Source organism: Herpailurus yagouaroundi, unplaced genomic scaffold (assembly GCF_014898765.1).
Source record: "Herpailurus yagouaroundi ecotype Mexico unplaced genomic scaffold, PumYag 142, whole genome shotgun sequence".
In the NCBI taxonomy this organism is placed as follows: Eukaryota; Metazoa; Chordata; class Mammalia; order Carnivora; family Felidae; genus Herpailurus; species Herpailurus yagouaroundi.
In genome coordinates this window covers 51,868,781-51,881,023 of record NW_024412397.1, presented here as the reverse complement: position 1 = coordinate 51,881,023, position 12,243 = coordinate 51,868,781, and the positions used below count along the sequence as shown (strand labels likewise).

Below are 12,243 nucleotides of genomic sequence, written 5' to 3'. Positions count from 1 at the left end.
TCTATGCACACTAGGGCAAACGGTTGTAAAATAAAAAAATACATCAGGATATTAGACACAGGTAGCTTGCTAAAGGTAGTTTTTGTAACCATATAAAGTAATTAAGCTGATGGTATAGGGTATTGTAGTTGAGAATAAAAGAGATTTGGAAATCTATGACTTTGGGCTTCCCTTCACCTGACAGGACCTACGCCTGAGCAAGCAAATGACCAAGGCTACCGTCCCAAGCACATCCCTAAGGAACTAGAAGACCTGGGAAACCATGTTCATCAAACCTCCTCCAGCCTGATATCTTCTGATATCCTTTGCTAAAAATGGATCCTTTGTGCTTGTCACAATAATGATAGAATATGTAGGTGTCCAAGTGTTTATTTTCACCAAGTCTCTAGCCCAGTTCTTTGAAAGATTTCTTCACGGTCATCTAAAGGAACCAGAAAGGATACATTCAGAGACTTGAATTGAATAGTCTTGCAACAATTGGGTGATCAAGTTGCCTACAGTTTTTAAATCACTTGAATGAAAAACAAAACTAAGCCTAAAGTCTAAATGACTGTAGTCTACACAGGGATAACTTCTTAAGGAGGATTAAAAATCAGTTATCTCAAGGTACAGACACTTACCTCATAAATTTCTTTATTTTTTTCCCTCCCAAGGCAGGATGTCCTTCCTCACAGTAATGTCAGGGACATAAGCTACTCATTAAAATAGAATTGCTAACTTTAAACTGTTTTTAAAATGGGGTGCCTGGCTGGCTCAGTTGGTAGACCATGTGACTCTTAATCTCAGGGTTGTGAGTTTGAGCCCCACATTGGGCGTGGAGCCTACTTTAAAAAAAAATTTAGGGGTTCCTGGGTGGCTCAGTCAGTTGAGCACCTGATTCTTGATTTGGGCTTAGGTCATGATCACAGGGTTGTGGGATCGAGCTCCATATCGGGCTTTGCACTGAGCATGGAGCCTGCTTAAGCTTCTCTTCTCTCTTTCTTTCTCTCTTGCTCTCCCTCTGTCCCTCTCCCCCACTCATGCTCTCTCTCTCAAATAAATAAAAATTTAAAAAATAAATAATAAATTACAAAAATTTTTAAACTGTTTTTAAAAAATAGCATTCTCCCTTACTGTATCTTAAAGATCCTAGTAAGAAAAACAGGATCTCTCCCCAATACTGATGATAATAGAGACAAACACACACTGATTAGATTTATGGGAATCTAGAAGCCTTGCTTTGGCAGTTTCAATATCCTTTTCAACAGCCTTTCTACCAGGATGTCTGGCAATCAGCAAATTGAACTGGTTCACATTTTTGTTTCTTCTCCTTCCCTCTCTCTAATTGAAGCACAATAAATAATCTCATGATCAGAGTATAGAATCTGCAAATGGGATCATCAGCTTCCTCCATAATTATGAAAGTTATATGAGCAAGATGTGCCCCTTGCAAAATCACAATCCCAAGATAGCTTCCATCTAATTAATGCTAAGAGCATCGTTTATTTCCCCACCTCGCTGTAGGACCGAGCATCTGGTTTCCACAGGCAGGAAAGTATATGACAATAAAGAAGTCAGACTGCCTTACTCTGATGATCCCTATTTACTCTCAAAGTGAAATAGCCAGAAGAGTTCTTAGCAGGGGATCATCCAAGAACGTCTGCATCTGCAAGTGAGATGGAAAATTCCCAACCACTTAAGAAAGTCTCATGTCTATTGTTTGAATGTTTTCTTTTTTTTTTTTTTTTTCCACTTCTCATCAAAGCTTAAATTTTGGAGACACACATATCAATGCACGAGGTCAAATATACTTGGGGCCCTTTGAGAAACTATCAGGAATAGGGCTCTAAATTGGTGGGCTATCTTTTCTTAAAAAACAAGTTCATATTCATTTAACCAGGCTACAACTTTTAGTGAGCACCTACTATGTACAAGTTCTATGTTACTGTTCCCATCTATAACCTGAAAGCACAAGATTTATCACCTGCTTGGATCAGAGGAAAACAATCCTGCAGAACTCAGACCACCTCAGCACATAGCACTTTAGGTATTCAGAGGAGTAAGCTTTGACACATTGTTCAAAAAATATTCGTTGCTGCCCAAATCCTTCCTAATATCTAACCAAAATCCTTCATGTTATAACTTAAATTATGTTTTCTGTGGAGAATAATTGTTCAACAACTTCCATGGGATTAATTCCAATTCAACAAATAGTGATTAAGTGCCCATTATGTGCCAGAAACTACAGGTCAAAAGGATTGGAAGTTGAAAAATTATGGTCCTTGTGTTCTCAACCTAACAGTAAAAGATATGTATGCAACTAAATACTAAACTAACAGTCTGAAGAAATTCAGTGGGAAAACAGAGAAAGGAGATAGTCCTCCCTTGAAAGATTTGTAGCACTTCACCATTAGAAAAAAGAGAGAGAGAGAGAGAGTAGAAGATCATTCCAAAGTGGAGGAGCCATAAATAGAAGGTGATAGACAAGAAAAGAAAGGTAGATGGAGGGGGAGGGGGAATTATTAAAAACAGGCCAAAGATTTTGGGCTCCATCCAATGGGCTACAGGAAGTCATAAAATTTTTTCAAGCCAGCATAGGGAACAAGCCAATCTCATTTTAGACAGATCATTCTGTAGGCAGAGGAGAATGACTAGAAAGGAGTAACTGGAGCCAAAGTGTTAGGAAGCTTATTGCAAAAACAGCAAAAGATTATGCGAATGTGGAACTCTGCAGAAAATGGAATTGGAAAATTCATTAGACTTAGTGACCAATTAAATGAATGCAGTAAAGAGGAGGAAAGGGAAGAAGAATACTCTGAGGTATTGAGAATGGGTAGCATGGTGGATAATGATACCAGAGAGAAGGAATAAATGTGGATGATGATTTCATTGGGAACATGCTGAGTTTGAGGTACCCATTAGACATCCAGTGAACATCTCCATTGGATATTTGAATTCACTCACAAGAGCTGTGGAATTGGGCACTATCAGACCATCACAGATGAGCTCATCCAAGGTAAAAGTATAGCCCTAAGAGAAAGGAGGAAGGACAGAATTTGAGGTCATTCACATTTAAGAAGGAAGAGGAGGCAATGTAAAAGACTGGGAAAAGAAACAGAAAGGTATGGGGGCAGGGGGAAACCTGGGAGATTCAAGTCCTTGGAACCAAGTGAAAAGAAAGTTTCAGGAATGAAGGAATGCTAGATAATGTAGGATGGGGACTGCAGAGGTATTGGTTTCAGAAAATATGGGACAATTGAATACAAAGAAATTTCAGTAAAATTTTGGAGGCCATACAGATGGCAAGAAATTGAGATAGGAATTTAAAGTGAAAAAACATTTGGTCATAAAGACAAAGAAACTGAGGGATTTTGTTTTTCTTTGTTTTTACAAAGTGGAAGGCAAAGTTAACAATGAAGTTCGAGGGCAAGATGAACTAAGGATCTTGAAGAATAAAAAGAACAAGTACAGGAAATGGAAAAAAGAACTGATGAGAAGTGAATGTTTTATAGATCCAACAGACATAGGTAATCATAAATGTATAAGCAAAGCTGGATCAAAACAGATCCAAGAGAGGCACCTGGGTGGCTCAGTCAATTAAGCGACCAACTCTTGATTTCAGCTCAGGTCATGATCTCAGGTCATGGTCATGGTTGGAGCCCTGCATCTGGCTCAGTACTGAGCATGGAGCCTGCTTGGGATTCTCTCTCACCCGCTCTCTCTCTCTCTCTTTCTCTCTCTGCCCCTCCCCCGCTCATAGTCTCTCTTTCAAAATAAAATAAGCATTAAAAAAAAAAAAAAAACAGATCAAAGATTTTTCCAATAGCCTTCAGCAACCAGGAGAAAACACATGATTGGGTTAATCCAAGTTTGAGAAGTGTTAAGTGACCATAGAAGAGATGGTCAAAGAATGAAAGAATTTAGGGGCCAGGGAGGGTCATTAAACTGATCCAAGGTGGGTGAGGAAATAGTGAAGGGAGAAAGAGACAGGTACCCTTGGACAATGAAGGATAGAATGTCAGAAGACTGGAATGAGTCTCTGTTGAGTTTTGTCTTTTTTTCAGAACACTTTGTTTTTTTAGGGCAGTTTTAGGTTTACAACAAAATTGAGAGGAAGGTACAGAGATTTTGTGTGTATATCCTACCCTTACAGATGCATAACCTCTCCTATTATCAACATCACTCACTAGAATGGTACATTTTTTTGTTTTTTGTTTTTGCCACGGATGAATCTACTTTGACACTTCATAATCACTCAAAGCCCATAGTTTACCTTAGGGTAACTCTTGGTGTTGTACATTCTATGGGTTTGAACAAAAGTATAATGGTATATTCATTATTATAATATAGAGAGCTTTTTCACTACCCTAAAAATCCCCTATGCTCTACCTATTAAACTCTCCTCTCCCTACCCCACCGCATGCCCAGCCCCACCTGCCATCCCCAGCAACTACTGATCATTTTATTGTCTCCAAACTTATGATCACATAGTGAGCTTACATAGTGATACACATTTAAGTTTTGTCCATATCTCGTCATGGCTTGATAGTTCATTTATTTTTAATACTGAATTTTCCATTGTCTGGACATACCATAGTTTATTTATCTATTCACCTACCAAAAGACATCTTGGTTGCTTCCAAATTTTGTCAATTATGAACAAAGATGCTCAAAACATCTATGCACAGGTTTCTGTGTGGACCTAAATCCAGCCCGATTGTTGGATCTTACAGTAAGAGTATGCTTAGTTTTTAAGAAACAGCCAAAGTGTCTTCCAAAGTGGCTCTCTACTGCATTTTATCACAAGTTTCATGGGTGTAGGCAATGGCAGCAATGACAAAATAGTAGTTTGTACTCAGAGAACAAAGGGGTTTTTTTTAATGTTTATTTATTTGAGAGGGGTGGGGCTGGTGGGGGAGGGGCAGAGAGAGAGGAGAGAGAGAGGCTCCTCAATGACAGTGCAGAGCTTGATGCAGGGCTTGATCTCACAAACCTTGAGATCATGACCTGAGCCAAAATCAAGAGTTGAATACTTAACCAACTGAACCACCCAAGTGCCCCAGAGAGCAGAGTTTTTTTTTTTTAATTTCAGAAGTAGAGCACTTCTAAGACACTAGTAGTTCAAAGAAGTAGCATAGTTGATAGCAAAAGATGGGGAGGGCTCCTCAAACGAATAGTTCTTACTATAGTTTTAAAAAGTTACTAGGGTTCACTTCTAGGCATTTTATCATTTTAAATATTAAAACATTGAAGTAGAATTTTTTAAAAAAATTTTAATGGTTATTTTTGAGAGAGACAGAGTGCAAGCAGGGTAGGAGTAGAGAGAGAGGGAGACACAGAATCCAAAGCAGGCTCTAGGCTCTGAGCTGTCAGCACAGAGCCTGACTCACAACTCAGAACCCAAGGACCACAAGGTCAAGATCTGAGCCAAACTCAAAGGCTTAACCAACTTAGCCACCTAGGCACCCCTAAGGTAGAATTTTAGCAAAGAATGTGAAGTCTTTGAAATATGGAGGCACTGGAATTTGTAAAACTTCCTGTTGGCTGGAACCTTGCATACCAGTTTTAAAACCCTCTTCTGCATTCTGAAGAAAAGATACTGAGCCAGCTTGAGTTGAGTTTTCCATTACTTAGAACACAGGTCCTAACTGGTATTACAAATAACAAAAAAAATGGCTTAAGCAATGAAGGGGATTTGTTGGCTTATTTAACAAGAAAATCCAGTAGTAGTTCAGGCTTCAGGGTTGGTTTGATTCAAGGGATCAATGATGTTGTCAAGGACATGTTTCTTCTTGTCACTCTTCTCTGTCTTTCATGGTATCATCTCCACTGTATATAAGAAGGCTGGCTTCTTATATGGTATGTTACATTATATACCACACCACTCAGAAGGAAAATAGTAAATTCTTTCCCGGGAGAAAAAAATCCAGCAAAAATTCCAGAAAAAAAAAATTCTTCTCTGATCTCACCATCCTAAAATAGATCACATGCCAAGCTCTGAATTGTGGTCAAGGGTACAATTATCCTGATTTGTTATAGCCAGAAGTGAAGTTAATGTCTCATGAAAGCCAAGAGGGACATGTGGTCAATGGAGCAAAAATCAAGTAGCTAATAAGAGAAGGGGAAATGTGCACAGATACATTTCATACTGTCTATATTCTTTTAGGTTTATAGGTAATTTTCCTCCCTGAATTAGGATTCTGTAATATACAGCAAAGATATAGCCCAGAAGAAAATAAATTTAGACCAGATAATATCACCTAATATTCCATTGTTTTTAAAAAATATTTTTCATTATGTCCTTTTTCCTATGAAACTCATGTTCAAATCATATCTCTGTTGATGGGACAAGTTTCTTTGGCAGCTGCAGATAACTACTCTGTAAATTATGACTTTGAGGGCAACCCAGCTCCCAGTCTCTGTCTCAAGAAATCCCTTTTTCCTTTAGTTTAAGAAAAAATCATTACTGTTTTGAGTCATGAGGTAAATTTTCTTTAGCATGAAAATAAGATCCTTTTCTTTATCAGAATGAGAAAATAAAGACCTAGTGGCTTGAGTCTATTGCAGCCTTTTGCCTATATGTGAATTTAAATTTCATTTTATCTTATGGCAGGAACACGTCTAATTAAAAATGTAGCTTTTCCTGGAGGAAGATCTAGTTTGATTTATTATGAACACCTAATTAGTAAGGTAATTTCACTTCCCACATAAGGCTTTGTGGCTGCTGTCCTACTAGACTAAGTGGAAGATGTCATAGTGAATTCTGTAAGTCCTCTGGTTATTTCAGTCACTCAAGAGATATTTACTATGTTCCCAGAAGTGTTCTGGCACTCAAGTGCAACACACTAGCCATGGCCTCCAGGAGGTCATCTAGCTGGGAAGACAGCCATGCACATATAAAACAGTTAAGAAACAGGGCAAAGCAGTGTGAAATTAGAGATCAGAAGTAGTACTACAGAGGGTAAGGGTCACGGGACAACAGTGTGAGGGTGAAATGGGAGGAATGAAGCTATAGTCACTCTGACAGGCTGAGGAAGATCTCTAGAAAAAGAGGGCATGAGTTGGACCTTCCAGAATATTTAGATCGGGTAACAGAGAAAAGACATTGGGGCATAGAGGGATGGTTGGGAGATGAAAAGAAGCAATAGCATTTCAAAGATGGATATGAATCTGTCCTTCTAAAACAGATGGCTTGTAGTTGGGGAACAGTAAGAATGACCACAGTGGGCTGACCAGTTACAAACCACTGGGAAGCAGCAAGAGGGGCAGGCATCTCCCTTCATCAAGAAGGGTTACAGTGAAAGAGAAGAGCTCAGACTTGATCTTGGTTCCCATCTTATGACAGTGTGAACAGTAGGGTTGAGTCTGAGGTCATAGCAGGGCATCCAACTGACATCCTCTTGTAAACAGTTGTGGGGACATATTCAAGCCAAATTTGGATATGATGCAATTGGAAGTTGACTTCTAGATCCACGGAATTACTGCCAACTGGCTGCACAGTTCCTTTCAGTGATTTCATTCATCCCTCTGTCATGTGATTCAATTGTTTGTACTCTACTTATAGGATCACTCTTCTTCCAGAAGCCCCTTGAACAGAAATGTCCAACCAGAATATAGAAGTAAAATGATGCTAACTATGGCCTTAGTGGCCTAAAGGAAATACTGCAATTTTTCAATTAACCTAATGCCCATCCTGGGAGAATACAGCTTATTGATATATTTATTACTGTGTACAGAAAACATGACTTATTGCTTATTTAACATGAAAAAGAAAAAAACACCCAGTCCCAGCACACATAAATGCCTATCTATGTCACCAAATTCTAAATCTAGTGGTTGCAAACTTTAGTGCCCATTAACTTAGGATTTTTATTTAAAACACAGATTCACTTATTCTGGTGGAGGCCTGCAATCTATCTACATTATTAACAAGTCTCCCACATGATCTTGTAGCAGAAGAATATTCTTTGGAAAAATACTACCTTAGCTCTCAGGTGTTAATTAAGCTTTCTCAACCATTGTGCCTGGTCCATTTTAGGTGTTCAATAAATATTTATTGTATTGAATCAATGTATTCTCAGCCCTAACAGAAATAAGTCACACTTCTTGGGTATCTAGATATATCAAGTCTTCCAAGGAAAAACCATCATTTGATTTATCCCACATAAGAGAATATAGCAAATTGCTATATACATGAATTTCAGTCCAAGTCAGCCAATCTGTGGTTATCTCTATTTTCTTGATAGTTATCAGCCTCCAACCAAAGTAATTAATTTTCTTCATTTTTCCATTTACCACACTAGCAGCTTCATGGGGTAGGCAGTTAAAGATGGAGAACTAAAAGCTTATTCAATAAAACAACATAATTATGAATTGTACTGTATTCATTTTTTTAATTTACTACAAATGAGATCTCTAGATCATAAGCTCCTCCCTAGAATGACTCTGGCTGGGCCTTAAATACTGAGCTAAGTTCTAAAGATAGTTTTTGAATCCTTGCTGAGCTTTGCTCATTCTTTAGTATTACTGTGACATATTTATTGATTTATTAATTGAAAGCATTAATTTTAGGATGAAAGTCTAGGAATTTAAATTAAATTATATTTGAATTACTATAAGTGACTTGCAATACTTTTTTTAACCCAGAAATCATCATGGGCTCCAAAATAAACACAATTGAGAAATTCATGGGAATTTCACAAAAAGGCTTTGCTTTAAAGTTTGTTAATATCAATTAATAAAACAAAAGAATGCCCAAATGACTGTTCACATTTTCTCCTAGCTTTTTCTTTAAAGATAAAATACATTGTCTTTTAAAGGTATTTAATCAACTCTTTGCTTGCTCATGTTCTCTTTGCTTCCACCCAAAGCAATTTAATCAGAGATAGTTGTTTGTAGATCTCTAAACATATTTTAAAACCTCCAAAACTGATGAAGTCATTTTTATACAGAATTTTATCAAGACCAATTTAGTCTGCAGAGTTACTTATAAAAGAATATGTTAGACTGCTATTTTAGAAGCATAACTAATACCCAAGTACTATCTCCCACCAGTGGGTAGTAACTTTCTGAATACTGAGCAATGCATATATACAATAGGGGATGGAAATTAACCTAAATTGTGCATCCTATAAGGGTACCAACATCTGTGCCTATTTATGAACTTAATATCTTCTTAGGCATCTCCATCTGAGTAGCTACTCTAAATTTTTAGCCGAATTCAGTTAACACATGAAGCAGATATTAAAGTACAATTTATGAAAATACATGGATGCTTATATATTCCAAACATGAAAGATCTTATGGTTGCTAAAGAAAATATAATACTTTAAGAGATCTTAGTTATTTCCTGAATGTCTTTTTGTCTCCAAACATTAGACGAGGTTGCATTGTTTACAAAAATTTATTCATACAAATTTTACACACTTTATATAACAGTTATCAAAGTCCTAGTTATAGATATCATGTGTGTAATAATACTTGGTTAAGATGTTTTTATAATCAGTTGCACACAAAATAAGAGCTTCAAGACTAACATCTACCTAAATTATCACTATATCATAAATCTGCTCCAGGTTAGTAAGGCTCTTGGCATTTCTAAAAAGTATACAAAAGATTAAACTGGGTGATCACTGTAAATGCTTGCAACTAGCCACGGGAACACTAAATTAGATTTCATAAATAAAAGGTTAACTAGAGCCCTATTTCACCACTAACAGCTGACACAAATACAGAAAACTCTGCCCATTATCCAAGAAACAAATAATTAAGACTAAAATGCAAGCCGATGTGTTGCAGCATTGTAGGGCCACTAAATAGCCATCTGTGATTCGTGGCGATTTAAAAGGCGAAGAAAGGCACTAAAGCTGCAAACTGCATCCCGTGTCACATTGCCTGAGGAGACTGCAGAATTAAAGAAAGATTGATCCCGTACATAGGACTCGGGCATAGATCGAATGCCTCTGTGCTTTCACTGCTTGCAATGTGATCTCCTGGCAGCATCCATCCCGCCTGGGAATGCAAATCCAATTCTGTTTTCTTTGATTTATGACTTCATATTGAATCAAATCCATAAAGGAAAAGGAAAGGTCCTTTAAACTTTACAAGCTAATGTTTAATCTTTTCTTGTTCTCTTTTTTTATTTTCCAAAAGAATTTGTGCCTGAATTTTGGGAGTTTGGCTTGTTTGCCTGCTGTAGCTTGATCTGGCTGCTGGGTGAAGGTTCTTTTGTTTATAGAGATTACTCACATGTTCAAGGAAATGATAGGAAACAGACAGACATGCTTTCAGTAGCCAGGAAAGGATACAAAGGGGGAGGTTCTCAGGGTCTGTTGGAGCTTGCTTGCTTCACTCTTGACCACAAATATAAGATAGTACTCATACATATGAAGATGAGGTTTAAATGATTTATCAGTTAGTAAAACTGAGCAACATGTGAACACTACACATTCTAATATGACAAAGGTTGGTTTTATGAAATAAATTTTACTAAGCAATAAGCCATAATGTAGAAAAATACATTTTACCTACAAACTCAATAAACAAGAAACAAAAGGTTCGTTCATATTTAGTGCATAATTACTTACTGGTAACTACACAGGGGTTCCTAAACTTTACAATTAAGTACTCACATCAAACAACAAAAAAAGAAGCATTCACAAGTTTAAGAGAAATGAATGAAAAATGGTAAACGGTACTTCAACAGTGCAGAAGGGTGGGAAAGAAGAGTCTTCAGAAAACCGCCAAAGAAAAGGATGGCTCCTACAGAGCCGTATTCAAAGGGGAGTATCCTGGTCATTTCACAAGATGAGAAGCATTGACAGCACTGGAGAAAAACACATTGTACTTTGCATCCATTTCCAATATCCAGCGCCCAAAGTCAGTCAGGCAGAGGACCTACAGTGGGGCTGGGCTTACCCTCCGCGTCCCAGACGCAGGGCAGCTCCAAACCAGTCCCTCTCCAGGGTCCTCCTCCTCCGACTGCCTTATGCTCTGCCTCTTCCAACATACCTACATTTCCTTCTCTTTGTTCCAATTGCCCTAACCTTGGGATATTGGGTTTCCTGGAAGTACAGAAAAGGGAGCTTCACGACCCAAGTCTCCCTTCTCTGTACAACCCCCCAACACTTCCCCCAGGGGGTGGTGTGAATTCTGGGGAGAAGCACAATTTGGATCGAGCTGTTGTTTTTTATCAGGAGAATTTCCTTCTGGGCTGAGAGTCTAAAGAGAGACAAATACACATAAAAGTAGAACCAAAGAAAGCAGAAGTATTGGAATTGCCACCCAGTGAGGGGGACAAAGGGGGACAGTGCCTAGTTGAGTTCCTCTGGGACTGAAGCAGCCTGGCCCAGAGACTCACTAGGAAAGAACACCCTTCAGCAATTCTCCCAAATCATTACCTCCAAATCTCCCTGGAGCAGGGCATCATTATGTACAGTAGCAAATGGTCAGTATTAATATCTTCAGGCCTGTCATGGATAAAAATACTATCCTTTTAATTCCATTTTATAAAAATAGGAGTAATATTCAAAACAATGATTGTCTATTTTTCTATTTATTTTATATAAAAACATAAACAGCTCAGGCGAATTTTCAATCCTTGTGCACACTTTGTATGAACTGCTGTCTATTATACCTATATATATTCTTAATATATATATTTGTAATATATATATATATATCAATAATTGGTCCACAAAGTATATCTGTGCATTCTCTAGTGCTTTGTAAAAAGAAAAACAATATTATTATCAAAATATTCATTTAATGGCTTTACTTCATACATAAATACATGTTTGGATAGAACACATGAGAGATGACTGTTCAGTCAGTTGGGAAAGTGACTTTTCATAGTGTCAGGATTGTATACACAGGGTAGCTGGTAACTCATCGCTACAAATAAGCTATTCGGCGTCCTTTGTTTTTAACCCTTTGTTTATACCTTTTCCCTAGGACTGCCGCCAAGTATTTCTTGACAGCCATTTGTTTCCGGTAGCGGCTGTAGCTGTCGGTGAAGATTCCGTCTGAGTGGCGCTTGGAGAGAGGCTCTGAGTCGTCCTCCGGGCCGCCGCCTAGGTTCCCACTGCAAGGAAAGGAGTCGGGAAGAGGGTGGCGGGGCGGGAGACAAAGATTCAATAGCTGTGGGGAGCAGGCGGGCCCCACCCCACGCGGGAGCCATCCGGGAAGGCACGGCTCTCAGGGCCCACGGCGCCGCCTTCCTCTGCCAGTAAGCAGCCGGGGGAGGGAAGACTGTGATGGAAACCC

The 12,243-nt window shown here is 38.3% G+C and overlaps 1 protein-coding gene across 3 annotated transcripts in view; it reads right to left on the bottom strand.

Moving 5' to 3' along the window:
* Nucleotides 1-9,363: 9,363 nt before the first annotated feature.
* ADCYAP1 (adenylate cyclase activating polypeptide 1) overlaps nt 9,364-12,243 on the bottom strand; it is a 73,474-nt gene continuing 70,594 nt past the window's right edge. For all 3 annotated transcript variants that reach the window (XM_040479276.1, XM_040479277.1, XM_040479278.1), the window contains one exon: nt 9,364-12,061. In XM_040479276.1, the coding sequence (XP_040335210.1) occupies nt 11,872-12,061 (190 nt within the window). In that variant the 3' untranslated portion in view covers nt 9,364-11,871. The remainder of the gene's footprint in view (nt 12,062-12,243) is intronic.